The sequence below is a fragment of the Callithrix jacchus genome, chromosome 1, assembly GCF_049354715.1.
Source record: "Callithrix jacchus isolate 240 chromosome 1, calJac240_pri, whole genome shotgun sequence".
Lineage (NCBI taxonomy): Eukaryota > Metazoa > Chordata > Mammalia > Primates > Cebidae > Callithrix > Callithrix jacchus.
This window is the reverse complement of record NC_133502.1, coordinates 209,188,420-209,205,836: the sequence shown is the minus strand read 5'-3', so window position 1 is coordinate 209,205,836 and position 17,417 is coordinate 209,188,420. Positions and strand designations below refer to the sequence as shown.

Below are 17,417 nucleotides of genomic sequence, written 5' to 3'. Positions count from 1 at the left end.
GCAATCCTGGCACTTTGGGAGGCTGAGGCAGGCAGATCATGAAGTCAGGAAATGGAGACCATCCTGGCCAACGTGGTGAAACCCCCTCTCTACTAAAATACAAACAAGCCAGGTGTGGCGGCACGAGCCTGGAGTTCCAGCTACTCGGGAGGCAGAGGCAGGGGAATCACTTGAACCTGGGAGGAGGAAGTTGCAGTGAGCTGAGATTACACCATTGCAATCCAGCCTGGTGACGGAGTAAGAGTCCGTCAGAAAGAAAAAAAGGAAGAGAGAGAGAGATAAAGACAAGACACCTGGATTAAGAAAGAAGAAAAGACCTGGATTCAAACTCCAGTTGCCGTGACCCACAGACCACGGTACACTCCACTCCTCCTTCAGGGTGCCCCAGAAGGGCTGGCAGATTGGGTTGAAATTAGCGAGTTTGAGGGCCAGGACAAGACACAGGGTTATGGTTTAGGCCTGCAGATAGGGGCTGGGAAAGCGACTCTCCTGGCTTCCCTGGGTCTTTCAAAACATGGGGAAGGTAGTTTCTACTTGCTGTAGAAAATCAGACCTCAATGTGAAAGTGCTGGAAAGATTACTCCGAAATCTGTTTTTTTCCCTCTCTGGGTGGGACTGTCTGCTCACTAAAGGGATGTCCAGGAAATTTAACCCTAAATTTCTTTCTTTTTTTTTTTTCAAAGTCTCCCTTTGTCACCCAGGCTGGAGTGCATTGGCATGATCTCAGCTCACTGCAACCTCTGCCTCCTGGGTTCAAGCAATTCTCCTGCTTCAGCCTCCCAAGTAGCTGGGACTACAGGCACGTGCCACCAGACTCGGCTGATTTTGTATTTTTAATAGAGATGGGGTTTCACCCTGTTAGCCAGGCTGGTCTTGAACTCCTGACCTCAGGTGATCCACCCACTTCGGCCTCCCAAAGTGCGGGGATTACAGGTGTGAGCCACTGTGCCCGGCAAACTTTTCTTTTGAGACAGGGACTCTGTCAGCTGGCTTGTGCAGTGGTGTAGTCATAGCCTTGGACTCCTGGGCTCAGTTACACCAACATACCTGGCTAATTGTTTTCTTATTTTGTTTTAGAGATGGAGTGTTGCTCTCTTGCCCAGACTGGAGTTTAGTGGGGTGATCTTGGCTTACTGCCTCCCGAGTAGAGGTTGCTCTGCCTCCCAGGTTCAAGCAATCCTCCTGCCTCAGCCTCCTGAGTAGCTAGGACTACAGACATGTGCCACCATATCCAGCTAATTTTTTTGTATTTTTAGTAGAGGCAGGGTTTCACCATGTTGATCAGGCTGCTCTCGAACTCCTGACCTCAAATGATCCACCTGCCTCGGCCTCCCAAAGTGCTGGGTTTACAGGTGTGAGCCATCTCGCCTAGCCTGTTTTCTTATTTTTTAATTTTTTGTAGAGATGGGGGTCTTGCTATGTTGCCCAGGCTGGTCTCAAGTGATCCTCCCATCTCAGCTTCTCCAGTAGCTGGAACAACAGACACGTGTACCACCACACATGGCTAATTATGTTTTTGGAGAGATGGGGTCTTACTCTCTTGCCCAGGTTGGACCTGGACTCCTGGTCTCAAATGATCCTCTTGCTTCGGTCTCCCAAAGTGCTGGACTACAGGTGTGAGCCACCATGCTCAGCCAGAATCTAGCCCTAAATTTCTTCACGCTCATGGCTGTGTCGTCCCTAGGAGCTCCTGGGCTCTAAGCAACCAAAAGCAATCATCGAAGTGTCGGCGCCACTGGTCTCTGTTGCCATCTCCACCCCACCTCATGCCCTGTGCAACAGCTGGAGATGGGCACTGGCCTCCCCACCACCAGAGGCCCCAAGGGGTTGAAAGCAGAACCCCATCTTAGACACCTCTCCCCAACAAAACATAGCCCAGGACACACACTTATTCTCTGTGGAAGAGGAATTTGACTTTATTTAGAAAGTCTACAAAATACAGAAGGCGATAACTCGCTTGCTGTAAGTCAGGAAATAAATAAATTCTAGGAGCCGGGCAATTTTTCTTAACTTTTTTTTTTTTTTTCAAGACAGGGTTTTGCTGTGTCGCCCAGGACAGAGTGCAGTGGTGCAATCTTAGCTCACTATTACCTCTGCCTTCTTAAGCGATCCTCCTGCCTCAGCCTCCCAAGTAGCTGGGACTACAGGTGTGAGCCACCACGCCTGGCTAATTTTTGTACTTTTTTGTAGAGGCAGGGTTTCACCATATTGTTCAGGCTGGTCTCAAACTCCTGGACTCAAGCGATCCACCCTCCTTGGCCTCCCAAGGTGCTGGGATTACAGGCATGAACCACCGAGCCCGGCTTAAACATTTTTTTTGCTGCTATCCGGCCTTCCCTAAATATAAGATAAAATGTGATTTATTGCAGATATAAAATATAAAGTCCAGCTCATATGCCACTTTTCCCAGGGAGCAGGAGCTCAGGCTCTGGCTGGGGAGAATAACTTAGATCCGTGCAATAAATAAACAGTGGGGAGGGGCAGTGTGGACAGTGTGGGGGGAGGGACTAAGGCTGGGATTCCCAGGAGAGTGACAAAGGCAGGGGTCAGCCCCCACCCCACAGGGGGCACTGATGGGTCGAGCTGGGACCCTTCTTCTAAGGACCCCCCTCCAGGCTGTAGTCGGACTGCAGGGTCTGCCTTCTTGCCTCTCCACTTGCCACAGCAGTCCATGGCTCCTTTACTCTGTCTGGCCAGCCCCAGGACATCCTGGCTGCAGGGGCGCCTCGGGCTGAGCCAGGCCAGCTCCTTCCCACTCTTCCATCCCTGTCACCTTCTCTCTCCCTCTGCTTCTCTCCCCCTGTCTTGCAGAGAGAGGTCTCCCAGACCAGGGAGGCCCTCCCACCACCTTTCTGAGTTCCTGTACTCTGTCACCCTGAAAACCATGGCTGGAATCTTAGGGCAGCAGTAAGGAAACCCAGGTTTTGGTCCCGGCACAATCACTAAGTGATATATGACCTCGGGCCATCTGCGAACTGGGTTTCACTAGCCTTCCTACCCACTCTTTTAGTTTTGGAAGGCCAGGCCCAAAGCAGAGGTGGGGGCATCTCTTCAGTGCAATTTCTCACCAGGACGGCCCTGCAAGTCACAGACAGCCAAATCTAGCTCGGAATCCTGGGAGGGTTTGGAGGGCATATTGGCACAACCAGAGCAGTTTCCAAGATAAGGGGTGCCCTTTTCTCCCCCAACAGCTGTTCTCTAAGCCGGCTCCGTATCAATCTAAAAAGGCTAAACTTTCAGCCAAGGGCGATCCCAGATCCCGAGCTCTGCCCCATCCCCAACCTACCAAAGTTCCCCTTCCCAGGGCCATTCGGTCCCAGTTTTGGGGGCTGTAAGAGGAAGCCAGGGCCCAGGGAGGGAATGTGTGTGCACCAAGGGGCCGGTGCTACAGAGAAATGGGACCTGGGCACAGAACCGGCGCTCAGGCACTTTGGGGAGGGAGCTGGGGCGGGAGGGGCGTGGCTGGGGGATGGAGGGGGCGGGCACTAGGAGCAGGAGGCCGGGCCGGGAACGGGGTCCGGACCGGGGGCGGGGCCAGACCCCGATCCCGGGTTGGACTTAACAATAGTGATGACGCTGGCCGGCGCCACGAGCGTGGCGGTCCCGCGGGCAGCGGCCACGGAGCGTGCGAAGCCCTGCAGCGCCTCGCACTTGCCACGCAGCGCGTCGAGCTCCAGGCGCATGGCGGCATTCTCTCGTGCCAGCTTGTCCACCTCGCGCTCCAGCTCTGACTTCTGCTTCTGCAGCTCCTCTTTCTGGCACACGCGCTTCACGCGGCAGCTGGCGGCGTAGCCGCGGTTTTTGAGTGTGCGGCGCCGCTGCTTGAGCCGTGTCACCTCCTCGGCCGAGAGCCCGCGCAGGTGCCGGTTCAGCTCGCGCACCGACAGCCCCATCAGTGCCTCGTCCGACAGGTGCGGCGTGTTCTCGCTCAGCTCGCGCTTGATCTGCAGGTAAAGGGAAACTGAGGCCCAGGGACTGGGGACGCCCCCCCCACCCCCCCCGCCGCTCCACCTCCAGTGTTCCTCCTTAAGCGCCTTAGCTGCTGAGGTGGCGGCTGGACTTGATCCCAAACCCCAAAGGGTAGCAGGAATCAGGGAAGGGAAAACCGGGCCAAACGAGGATAGGAAAACACAAAAGGAGGCCATCCTGGGGCTCAGCCTGGATTCTAACCTAGCGCCAAGCCCTGGACTCAGCCAGAGAAACCCAGCCCGGAAACCACCTTTGAATGCCCCCGGGGGACATTGACAAGATGCAGAGGGAAGTGACCTATCCCAGGGACAGGCAGCCTGTGACGAGAGCCCAGGCCTCCTCGTCCCAATCCATGGCTGTGGCCCCCACTTTGGCATCATGAAGGCTCGAAGCCTGCTGAGCCACCCAGGGGGTTCCAGGAAAGAAGGGGAAGCTGGGATGAGGAGCTCTGCAGGGGCAGGGATTGACAGAGGCTGCCTCCTCACCTTCAGAGCTTTGCTGGATAAGGGATCCACAGACATGTTTGCAGGAGGTGCCCTCTGGGCTGCAGACCTAGAGTAGAAAGGAGGCAAAAGTCGCTTTGTTTTGTTTTTGTTTTCCCATTTAGAATAAAATCCAAACTCACTACGTTGGTATTCAAGGCCCCTGCTCTCTTAGAACGGATTCATACCTACCACCTTCCTCTCTCCACACTGGTCCAGCCACAGTGGCCTCCTTAAAGCCCATTCCAGCCTCCGGACTTGTGCACATGATGTTCTCTTTGCTGTTCTATCTCCCCATAGTGACTCCTCATTATTTAGGCCTTTGCCCAATGTCACCTCCTCGAGAGGTCTTCTTCTTCTTCTTTCTTTTTTGAGACAGAGTCTTACTCTGTTGCCCAGGCTGGAGTGCAATGGCGCAATCTTGGCTCACCACAACTCCGCCTCTTGGGTTCAAGGGATTCACCTGCCTCAGCCTCCCGAGTAGCTGGGATTATAGGCGGATGCCACGACGTCCAGCTAATTTTTGTATTTCTAGTAGAGACAGAGTTTCTCCATGTTGGTCAGGCTGGTCTCGAACTCCCGACCTCAGGTGATCCTCCCGCCTCAGCCTCCCAAAGTGCTTGGATTACAGGCGTGAGCCACCGCACCTGGCCTGCGGTCTTCTTTGACCATTATGGCTAAACGTTTCTTTGTGCACATCAGATCACCCCATCTGTGAACCCTTGTAACAGTCGCTTCTCATTTCTCAGGCTCACTTCCTCAGCTATAATTGGTTTCTCCTTTCCACCCCTCCTCCCCCAAAACAGAAACCCACGAAGGCAGAGGCCTTGCCTGTCTCTCCATGACATCAATATGCCTAAACGAGTGCCTGGCATATAACAGATGACCCAATGAGTGTGCACCAAATGGACAGACACTCCTCTCCTGGTCATTCTTCCACATGGAGCGCGGACATGTGCATTTGGTTTGATTTTTCACAACTTTTTTTTTTTTGAGACAGAGTCTCACTCTGTTGCCCAGGCTGGAGCGCAGTGGCTCAATCTCGGCTCGCCACAACCTCTGCCTCCTGGGTTCAAGCGGTTCTCCTGCTTCAGCCTCCTGAATAGCTAGGATTACAGGCTCGTGCCACCACACCTGGCTAATTTTTTGTACTTATAGTAGAGGAGGGGTTTTGCCATATTGCCCAGGCTGGTCTCAATCTCCTGACCTTGTGATCTGCCCGCCTCAGCCTCCCAAAGTGCTGGGACCACAGGCATGAGCCAACACTCCCATCCTGATTTTTCAGAAGTTTTCTTAAAGTATAACCTACATACAGAAAAGTACACACAGCATATGTGCACCATTAATGCCTTTTCACAAAGTCCATCGGACACCCCATCAGTTACATCAGCCAGTCCCCCCTTCCCCAGGCCTCTTTCACCTAGACCTGTGTTTTGGGAAAGCTTCCCCAACTACCTGGGGGCTGCCCAGCACTAACTCAGCATGCCGTAGGCAGATGGGGCAGCCAGCCCTAGACCAGTGAGGGCCTCTTACCTCCTAATCCCTCCTACAGGCCTGACAAGTCACATGCTTCTTCAACAACTATTTATTGAGCAGCTGCTCTTTGCCAAACATGTACTTGGCAATGGGGAGACAAAGGTGAATAAAACTTGTGGAGGGTACATTCTAGGGGTCAGCGGTCATCGCTCTGGGCTGGAGAAGGGGACCATCTCCCAAAGGTCACTTTACAGCAGCAGTTCTCTCTGTCCCTACCTGATCAGATCTGCTCCGCCATTCCTTGTGAACCTGAGTTTTCTCCTCTGACAGTCTCCAAGGTGATGGGGCAGTGATAAGAAGCCAAGGAAAGCTAAGGAAGATAGTCCGGGCATGGTGGCTCACGCCTGTAATCCCAGTACCTTGGGAAGCTGAGGCAGGCGGATCACCTGAGGCCAGGAGTTCAAGACCAGCCTGGCCAACATGGTGAAACCCTGTCTCTACCAAAATACAAAATTAGCCAGGCATGGTGGTGCACGCCTGTAGTCCCAGCTATTCAAGAGCCTGAGGCAGGACAATTGCTTGAACCCGGGAGGTGGAGCTTGCAGTGAGCTGAGATCGCACTATTGCACTCCAGCCTGGGAGCCTGGGTGACAGAAGTTGAGACTCGAGCTCAAAAAAAAAAAAAAAAGTAAAAAGAAAACAAAGGAAGATGCGTTTCGACCTGAGCTGCAGCATCCTGTAAACACGTGCCATATCAGAATGAGTGTTATCCAGTTTGGTGGACAGCAGGGGGCAAAAGCCAGGGTCTAGGTCCTGGTTCCTTGAGCTGTTTGCAGGGCCGACCTCACAGGTCAGCTCAGCCCCTGACACATTCTGGCAGGACTGGGGTGTGTCTTGGGGACAATGTGGAGAAATGGAAAGTACATGGACCTTGGTGCCGGAAACACCTGGGGCCTTTTGGGGGTGGTCTCACTCACTAGTTGTGGGGTTCTGGTAGGTCAATGAAGCTTTCTGTGCCTCACTTTCCCCCTGGGTGACACAGGGCAGCTGTGCTAAGTCGGCTCACATCACGGCTCTCTTAGGACCCTCCCACAGCTCACTGGAGTAAAGCCAGAATCGTCACCACGGCCCACAAAGTGCTGCAAAAAGTGCCCCCAGCATCCCCTCTCTGACCTCAGCCCTGCTTGGCTCCCCTGTGCTCCCCCTTCCCCAGCCACACCCACCATTCCTCAGTGCACAGGGTGCACACTTCTCTCCAGTGTCTCATTCTGTTGCAGGCTGGAGTACAGTGGCATGATCACAGCTCACTGCAGCCTCAACCTCCCAGACTCAAGTGATCCTCGTACTTCAGCCTCCCTAGTAGCTGGAACTACAGGTGCATGCCACCATGCCTGGACAGTTTTTGTATTTTTTTGTACAGACAGAGTTTCATCATGTTGCCCAGGCTGGTCTTGAACTCCTGCGCTCAAGCGATCTACCCGCTTCTGCCTCCCAAAGTGTTGGGATTATAGGCGTGAGCCACCGTTCCTGGCCTCTGCTGGGATCTCATGTTCACTCAATTTAGAATTCACAACCTCTGATACACACACAGACACACACAGAGACACACAGACACACACACAGAGACGCACAGACACACACACACACAGACGCACAGACACACACAGACACACACAGAGACACAGACACACAGACACACAGACACACACAGACACACACAGAGACACACACAGAGACACAGACACACACAGACACACATACAGACACACAGACACACACACAGACACACACACAGACACACATACAGACACACACACAGACACACACAGTACACAGAGATACACATACAGACACACAGACACACAGACACACACACAGACACACACACATACAGACACACACAGACACACATACAGACACACACACAGAGACACACACAGACACACACACAGACACACAGACACAGACACACATACACACACATACAGACACATACAGACACACACAGACACACACAGAGACACACACAGACACACACACAGACACATAGACACACAGACACACAGACACACAGACACACACGCACTCTCTCTCTCTCGCCCCATGTCCCTTCCCTGCCTCTGGTTTCCCCATGTGTAATTATCATCACTCCCATATATGGAGGGTGTCACATATATGGTTCAGTGTCTGTCCCTCCCAGCCTCCTGATTAGAATGCCAACTCCTGGCCAGATGCGGTGGCTCATGCCTGTAATCTCAACACTTTAAGAGGCCAAGGTGGGTGGATCACGAGCTCAGGAGTTCAAGACCAACCTGGCCAAGATGGTAAAACCCCATCTCTATTAAAAATACAAAAATTGCCAAGCATGGTGGCTCACGCCTGTAATTCCAGCACTTTGGGAGGCCGAGGGGGGGTATCACAAGGTCAAGAGATCGAGACCATCCTGGTCAACATGGTGAAACCCCATCTTTACTAAAAATACAAAAAATTAGCTGGGCATGGTGGCGCGTGCCTGTAATCCCAGCTACTCAGGAGGCTGAGGCAGGAGAATTGCCTGAACGCAGGAGGCGGAGGTTGCGGTGAGCCGAGATCACGCCATTGCACTCCAGCCTGGGTAACAAGAGCGAAACTCCATCTCAAAACAAAAAAAAAATTAGCCGGGCATGGTGGCAGGCGCCTGTAATCCCAGCTATTTGGGAGGTGAGGCAGGAAATTGTTTGAACCCGGGAGGAGACTGCAGTGAGCTGCGATCGTGCCACTGCATGCCAGCCTGGGTGACAGAGCAAGACTCTATCTCAAAAAAAAAAAAAAAAAGATGGCAGCTCCAGTTCCATGAGGGCAGGGCTTGTACCTCATTCACCCACCATGGCCTCCCCAGTGCCTAGAACAGCGCCTGGCACCTCGCAGATGCTCAAGGAATCCTTGCTGAGCTCTCAGTGTGACTCAGGCTGAGGTGGGGACAGTCCAGGGCTTCTCAGGAAACTCCCCGGCCCCTCCCAGCCCACACAGTCAGGGGGTCTAGCAGCTCAAAAGAAAGGAAGGAGTGGGACAGGAGGAGGAAGTTAGGGCTTGCAGTGATCCCCTGAGAAGAGCAGCCACCAGGGCTGTTAAGCAGGGGAGTCTCAGAAGTCACCCAGGCTTCTCTGGGGGTAGCTGGGTGGACCCAGATTGCCAAGTCAGCACCCAGGCAGCTCTAGACCCTTGTGTGAATCTTCGGTGAAGATGGGGAGAAGGCCCCCCTCATGGAGTGAGCCGTGAGCTGTAACCCCCACTGCCGAACATGCCGGCTTAGCCTGGGCTCTGGCCACAGTTTCCCTGTCCAGCCCTCCAGATCCTAGGAGGCTCAGGCCCTGGCTGCCCACCTGGCTCTTCTTGGGGGCCTCTGTGCACTCCCATCCTACCTGGAAAAGTCCTGAGATCTGCTACCTATCCTGACCTTTCAGACGCTACCTGGAGACGTTTACAGGCCAGCCTCACTGATCCTGCCCTTCAATGCAGGCTGCTGCTTCTTCTTCTTTTTTTTGAGATGGAGTCTCGCTCTGTCACCCAGGCTGGAATGCAGTGGCACAATCTTGGGTCACTGCAACCTCCAACTCCCAGGTTCAAGTGATTCTCCTGCCTTAGCCGCCTGAGTAGCTGGGACCACAGGCGCCCACCACCATGTCCGGCTAATTTTTGTATTTTTACTAGAGACGAGGTTTCACTATATTGGTCAGGCTGATCTCAAACTCCTAACCTCAGGTGACCCACCCACCTCGGCCTCTCAAAGTGCTGGGATTACAGGTGTGAGCCATTGCTCCTGACCCAATACAGGCCCCTTAAATGGTCACCCTCACCACCCTACCTACACCTGGGGAGGCCCCAGCACACCTCCCTGCTGCTTCAGCTCGTCCCCACACAGCAGCTGGACAATCTTTGCACCATGTGAATTTGACCATGCCATCAACCAGATTAAAACCTTCCATGGTGGCCAGGCGCAGTGGCTCACACCTGTAATCCCAGCACGTCGGGAGGCCGAAGCAGGCAGATCACAAAGTCAGGAGATTGAGACCATCCTGGCTAACACGGTGAAACTGTCTCTACTAAAAATACAAAAAAAAATTAGCCGGGTGTGGTAGCACACACTTGTAGTCCCAGCTACAGGTGCTAGGAGGCTGAGGCAGGAGAATCACTTGAACCTTGGAGGCGGCGGTTGCAGTGAGCCGAGACCACGCCACTGCCCTACAGCCTGGGCAACAGAGCGAGACTCTGCCTCAAAAACAAACAAACAAACAACACCTTCCATGGTTTCCTACTATCCTGAGGTCAGAGTCCAGACCCACCCTCATGGTCCTCCAGGCCCTGTGTGTCCAGCCCCAGGCTCATTTCCCACCACTGCCGCCTCCCCTATGCGCTCCAGCCATGCAGAATTTCTTTCACTTCCTCCCACCCGCGCTTTCTTGCTTCTGAGCCACCTCCCACCCCGTGACATTTCTCTCCCCTCACTCCCCTCTACTTTGTCTGGCAGACTCCTACTCATCCTTCTGCCCTGGGTGTAGACCTCTCCTCCTCCAGGAAGCCCTCTCTGACCCCTAGGACCTGTTAGGCACCGCCCACCCCTGTGTGTAATGGGTTGTATGTCCTTGCTGTTTCTCCACCAACAGGGAGGGACTGAGTCAGCTCTGGGTGCTTGAGGCCACCCAGCACTAGGCATGGCAGGAGCAGGCACTGGGGAGGGATGGATGGGTGGAGTCTCTGATGCTGTCACCCAGCTTGTCAGTGTCCAAACCAAGTTCCAGGCCGAAGTGTAGTTCAGAGACTCCTGGCCCTGTCAGGGCAGGGTTTGGGAAACAGGTAAAGGTGCGCTGGATTGGGAGTCAAGCTTGGGTTTAAGTCCCATCTCTGTTTTCTCAGGCTGTGTGACCTGGGGTGAACCACTCTACCTCTTTGGGTCTCCCCTTTCCCATCTGTAGGATCAGTACAATACCTGCCTTGCAGGGTTTTCGTGGAATCAAGTGGTATAAACCGTAGAGGTCAGTGAGCACCTGGGAGGTTAGAATTGCTGTCTGTCCAGGAGGGGCAGGCCTGTAGCAAGCACTGGGGTCTTGCTCTGATTCAGCATCTCCCAGCCAGCAGGGGCACCCAGGGAACTGCAGGAAAGGCTCTTAGAGGCCATCAGGTCCTGCCTCCTCACTTCACCCAAGGGAGGTGGAGACCCAGAGAGGGGGCATCACTTGCCCGAAGTCACACAACAGGTGTGAATGAATATCTGCAAAGGCACAGGACTGAAACCTGGTCCCTCCACACCATCACCTCCCTGATGGGGCTCACCTATAGTCCCAGCTACTTGGGAAGCTGAGTCAGGAGAATCGTTTGAACCTGGGAGGCGGAGGTTTCAGTGAGCTGAGAACAAGCCACTACACTCCAGCCTGGGTGACAGAGCGAGACTCCAGCTCAAAAAAAAAGGCTGTAATCCCAGCACTTTGGGAGGCCGAGGCGGTTGATCACGAGGTCAGGAGTTCAAGACCAGCCTGGTGAACATGGTGAAACCCCGTCTCTACTAAAAATACAAAAATTAGTTGGGTGCGGTGGCAGGTGCCTGTAATCCCAGCTACTCGAAAGGCTGAGGCAGAGAATTTCTTGAACCCAGGAGGCATGGGTTGTAGTGAGCTGAGATAGTGCCACTGCACTCTAACCTGGGAGACAGAGTGAGACTCCATCTCAAAAAAAAAAAGAAGAGACTTAGGCAAGAAAGATTACCTTATCTCGCCATCATGCCACCATCCACAAGCAGCAGAGACATTGCTACCCACCAAAGTGCTGGTTCCCAGTGAGGCCGGGCACAGCCCCTGAGTCTTCCTCAGTGCAGCACTGCTTTCCCCTGAACTTAGACACAGCCTCGGACTCCTCAACACTGCCTCCAGAGCAGGCCCAAGAGATGGAACCGTCAGCCATTCCCTACTCTTGATGACAGCGGCAGCTGGCTGTGATCCTACGTACCCTCAGGCATTAAGGAGGTTTTGAACCTGCTCTTCCCCCACTCCTCCATGCTCTCCTGTCCCAGCCTCAGCCCCCTCAACCGCATCCTGGATGTCAGCCGAGGCACCCACGTTTGCCCAGGAATGTCCTAGCTCAGCAAAGTCAGGCAATCACAGAGGGAAAGTCACAAGAAGGGAGACCTTTCCGGTAACCTTAGGCTTTCCGCCGCCAGCCCCAGGCCAGGGGCTGCCAAGGGGCCTGGGTCCTTTGCCTTTGCCATCCTGGTAGACGCTGGGCCTGAGACATAGCAGCTGATCCTATCCCCTGTTCTGCAGCGGAGGCAACCAAGCCGCTGTTTGGTGGCAGTGGTGGACTGGAACCCAGGGGTCCACTCTCTTCTATGCCGGCCACCACCACCTCTCCCTGGCTTCCTCCCTTCTTCCCTTGGAAGCCAGCAGAGCTGACCTCCAGGGTCTGCAGGTTCCTGACGTCTTCTGGAGGCATAAGGAGTAAGGTGACTCTTGGGGGACTGACAACTGCCTTGTCCAGTCAGCAGCCACAAGCCTCCAACGTCCCCCTCCCTGGCCCCACCAGTCCACTTCAGAGACACCCTGTAGAAGGCCCACCCACTGGCATGGGCTCCTCTCTGGCTGCCGAGCCATTTTGCTCGCTCTGTGAGGACAGAGGGAAAAAATGTGTTTTCCTGGGTCTTGGCAGCCAGCTCTGCTGGAACCTCCTCCCTGCTGGAAGGGGAGCAAGACTGGGAGAACCAAGCACTGCAGGGATGCAGTGGCCTGGGGTTCCATCCCCAGTTCTGACACCCACTCATACTTGCTGTGTGGCGTCAGGTACCATACTCCCTCTGTCTGGGCCTCAGTTTTCCCAACATGCCAAACCTCCTCCAAGCCTAAGGTACCTTCCAGCAATGACTATCTCCGAGTTTAGAGTTTCAGATACTGGCCCAGAGTTCCAAGACCACCAGTAGAATGGAGGTAGAGAAAAGAAGGCAGTGAAGGCTTCCTGGAGGCGGAGACATGAGACACAAACTACCAGTCTGTCAGACTAGCCCTCTTCTCCACCTGCGCAGCCACAGACCACTTCCTCTTTGATCTGGACCATGCCCACGGCTGCCTGCTCACCAGCCTCTTGTCTTGCCCTCCATCTCCAATCCCTACTATTGATGCTTCCCCAAGAGCTGTCAGAGGAATCAGTACTGACACAAACCCACCAGCCTGCTCATGCTTCGTCCATTTCAAAGCCCTGCAATGCCAGCCTCCCGTGAGCCCACACAGTAGGGCCCTCAGGCCTCAGCCATGTTCCTGTCCACTCTCTCCCAGGATCACATGCAAACGAATGAACAGACAGCCAGTTCTGCTATCCCTGAATGCTTCCCAAAGGGACAGCTGGGCAGTGCATGCCTGTGTGCATCAGGGAGGAAGTCTCCTGAGCCCTGAAGGATCTACTCGCTTTTGGGAGACTGCTTCAAGATTCCTCCAGCCCCAGCTCCGGCTCCTGTTTCTCTGGGGTTCCCAGGCCTTTTTCTCCATGTGTTGTGGAGCTCTTCAAGGTCAGGGACCCAGGGCTCATTCATTCAATCAGCAGACATCCAAGAAGCACCTACTGTGGTCCAGGCTGGGCCCTGGACACCCTAAAATGAGTCACAGTCCTGCCTTCAAGGGCTTCACAGACAACCACCACTCTATCAGACTCAGCTCACTAGTCACCTCCCCAGGGAAGCCTTCCTTGATTGCCCTGGCTAAGTCAGAGCGCTGTTACGTACTTTCAAACCACGGTCACTTCTCCCTCACATCATCCATCCCAGCTGTGTTTTGCATCTACTTCTGTGGATCTTTTTTCAACTCTATGTCCCCTGCTCAGCTGTACGCTCCCAGAGGGCAGTCTCTGGATCTGGTCTGTTCAAATCATCCCCGGCATCTGGTCCAGGACAGGGGCCCAACGGCAATGCAGGGCCCAGGGGTGACTGAATGGGAGGTTAAACCTCTCAGTGCTAACTTTCCATCTGGGACTGAGTCAGCCAGCCACTTCCCCTCATCCCCTGACCCCTGGCCCTACTTTGGAATGTTTCCTGCCCAGCTTTGAGAGTGGGCCTGACTGGTTCCTGTACTCCTGGCCCAAACCCCCTGACTCAAACCCCACCTACTCTTGGGTACCCTCAGCTGTCTGCTGTCAGCTCTGCTTTCTCTTCCACAGTTCCCCTGGAAAGTACGCTGTCTGCAGAGACTTCCAGAGCTTCCCCCTCCTACCCACCACCCTGCCACCCTGGCTATTACCTAGTTCCAGTGGCAGATGGGGACATTGAGGGTCCTGGTTGCTGTAGCAGAGCTCACCAGGGTTCAAAGATCCAAAGTCAAAAGATCATTGGTTCCTCACCCTGGCAAGCCCAACTGCCCCCCTCCCATGATTCTGTAGACCTGTGGGTGGGTGGAGGGGGAAGGTGGATTAAGACCAGCCCATCCTGCAGGCTGCCACACTAAACAGGTGCTTTCTACAGGGTTACTGGGTGAGTGGGTAGGTGGCAGCTAGGTCAGGCCCCATCCCTCACTCATTAACCCTTCCTGCAGTCAGAGGCCTGTCCCCACTGCCTGCTGACCCTGCCTGGCCAAGGGTGAGGACTCGCCTCTGGTTCAGAGCCTCAGCTAGCTTCCCGCGTCTAGCTGTAGGTCAGTCTAGTCTCACTAGTCCCACTGGTGAACCGAAGCTACCAGGAGGGCGAAACCGGCTCTACCCCATCCTCCGAGACCTAGTAAGTACAGCCTCTGGAACCTGGACTATCGAGAAAGCCTGGGGTCCTCTCCCTGCCCCCGAGCTTTGCAGACTGTTTTCTAGCCCTTCCTGTTCTAATGGGACTGAGGAGATGCAAAACCCTGGGGAGGAAAGACACTATGTTGGGTCATCCCTTCCCAAGGAGCCCCAAAATCTGGGGACAAGAACCTGGGCTCCAACTCACTTCGTTACCAGATCCACTAGGGTGCCAAGCAGGGAGTGGCTCACACCCCTCACTTCTAGCTCAGCTGGGTGAGGTCTTCGATACCTTGCCCCACCCTGTGGCTGCAGGCGCCGGCTCTGGGCGGGGGACAAACACTCGGGTCACGTGGTGGAGGCCCTGGGAAACTCCGAGGAGCGCGGCAGGCCGGGCATCCCTGGGTAGTAGGACTCGGGCGGCCGCGGCCAGAATTCGCACACCCGGCGTGAAGAAGCACGGGTCCGTTTCCTTCGCTCGGGTCCTTGTTCCGCGTTTACTCCTGTGGAGAGCCCAGGGCACGCCCTCTCCGAGGTACACACTGCTGGTGTACAGGCCCCAGGGAGCGCGCGCGCGGACACGCACACACAAGCACACGCGCAACACAACACAACACAACACACGCACACGCGCCCCCCGAAGTACACCGCGGACGCACGCACCGGGCAGGACACCCAGGCCTCCCGCCAGGGAACACACGTCCGCCCGCCCTCGGACGTAAACAAACCGCGCACGCACCGCCCGCGGGCGCCGGGCCAGGGCCTGTTCCCACCGAGTCACGTAGGAGCACAGCGCCCCCGCCCCCGCCGGGCGGACGCGGAGATCGCCAGCCTGCGCTGCCCCTTCCTCCCCGGCGCCGCCGCCTCCCCGCCCGCTCCCCGGGAAGGGGCCCCGTCTCCACCCCCACTCCGCCGAGCTGGCCTCGGCCCCGTCTCGGCGTCCCCGGGACGGCCGCTCCCCTCTCCCGCCCCCAGCCGTCCGATGAGTGACGGAGTCCCTGGAGCCCCGACGGATCCGGCCCGGGCGCCCGCTTCAGGCGCGTCCCGGGGCGCGGAAACCCTGCCGCTTCGGGGTCCCGCGCACCGTCCTCCTGGCCCCGCGTTCCTCACCCGCCTCTGGGCCCGCCTGGCCCGGCGCGCTCGCACGCGCGCGTCTCTCGGCTGTCCCGGCCCGCGCTCTGGTCCGTCTCCCCTCCGCTCTGAGCCGCAGGTCGCTCTGAACCGGGCGCCCGGGAGCGCTGCGCAGAGTTTTGTTGTGGGGCGGGCGGCGCAGGGGGCCGAGGCAGCGCGGAGTTGTAAAGCGAGCTTCCCGGAATTACTCACTCACAGGATTCCTTTCATTCATAAAAACCCAGTCATGCGGTGACGTCACCGCCCCGGCCGCCCTCCGGCCCGGAGCGGCCGCCTGGTCCCTCGGCCCCGCCCCTTCTGACCCCGCCCCCGGATGCCCCGCCCCCAGGGCCGCAGCGATTCTCTGCCCGGTTCCAGCCTTTGCTGGGTTCGTTCACGTGACACCTCGCGAGAGCCCGGTGGGTGGAGGTGTCATTGGTTCATTTTACAGTCAGGGGTCCTGGACCTCTTCTTTCGACCTACAGCTTCTGCCTTAATGATCTCATCTCATCCAGTTCGTGTCTTTAAATGTCATCTACGTGGCTGTAAGTCCCAGGTTTGTATTTCCAGAGCGAACAGCTTCTCTGAGTTCCAGACTCATAGCCAGCAACCCAGTCTGCGTCTCCAGTGGGTGTCAGATGGGAGACGACTGCAAACGACTCGGCCCAAAGCCTGCACCTGATGGTCAGTTAACTCCGCTCCCTACCACCCGATCTCAGCTGTTCAAGCCAGAACCTGGGATCCTGGCTCCATCCCTCACTTTCACTTCCTCCCCACCTGAGAACTCTAGCGGTGTTTCTGGGTCTCCTGCATAGGACCACTTCTCACCACCTCCAGTCCTGCCACTTGGTCCTGGCACCATCAGCTCACCCGGACAGTGGCAGCAGCCTCTGGATAGACAGGCTCCCTACTTTGCCTCCAAAGTCTGTCTTCCTACACCAGGCAATGTTCTTCTCAAAAGAAAGCTCAGGTTGTTTACACACCTCCTCTGGCCAGTCTCTCCTCATCCACCACTCTTCAGCCACAGTACCCTTCTTTCTGTCCCCCAAACATACTAAGCCCATTCTTGCCACAGGCCCTTGGCACTGGCTGTCTCTTCTGTTCACTGGCCTGCCTCTTTCTCATCTTTCAGGTCAGCTCAGATGTCACTGCCTCAGAGAGACCTTTCTGATCACCCTGGTTAAAGCAATCTTCACCTCTGAATTTTTTGTTGTTGTTTTGTTTTGTTTTCTTATTGTTTTTGAGACAGGGTCTCACTCTGTCACCCAGGCTGGAGTGCAGTGGCACAGTCTCAGCTTACTTTGGGGGGTACATCACAATCAGGGGAGGAGGGCCACATAAACATGAGGGATGCATGCTGTGATGGGAAGCCCCACCCAAAAGAGATGGCTTTGGAAGCCACATGGGGGATAGACGTTGCCATTCATCCCCCCCTTTCCTTTTCTCATGATGTTCTCACTGCCTGAAATTCCATCGCTCCCACAGCCTCTCCTGTGAAATTGACATCATGGCACTTATTCCACTGTGGAGGGCATAGGACCTCTCCAAATGGGAGGCCTCTGTGTGGCACCCTGATCACCAGCAAGGATCCCCACTTTCCTTGACATGGCGAATTCGATTTCAGAGCCCTTATCTTGCTTTCCTTCCTCTGCGCCTCAGTCT

The 17,417-nt window shown here is 55.5% G+C and overlaps 1 protein-coding gene across 3 annotated transcripts; it reads right to left on the bottom strand.

Annotated features, from left to right (window-relative positions):
- Positions 1-1,891: 1,891 nt before the first annotated feature.
- On the bottom strand, positions 1,892-15,966 carry MAFF (MAF bZIP transcription factor F). Of its 3 annotated transcripts, none has more exons than XM_078340742.1 (4): positions 15,756-15,966; positions 4,640-4,982; positions 4,455-4,521; positions 1,892-3,944 (listed from the first exon to the last, which is right to left on the bottom strand). In XM_078340742.1, the coding sequence occupies exons 2-4, from the start codon at positions 4,717-4,719 to the stop codon at positions 3,486-3,488; spliced, it is 606 nt and encodes a 201-aa protein (XP_078196868.1). In that variant the 5' UTR covers positions 4,720-4,982; positions 15,756-15,966; the 3' UTR covers positions 1,892-3,485. The 3 variants fall into 3 exon arrangements, with proteins under 3 accessions (XP_078196868.1, XP_078196881.1, XP_035128470.1); XM_078340755.1 differs by having other exon boundaries at positions 4,644-4,982; XM_035272579.3 differs by lacking the exon at positions 4,640-4,982.
- Positions 15,967-17,417: the final 1,451 nt, after the last annotated feature.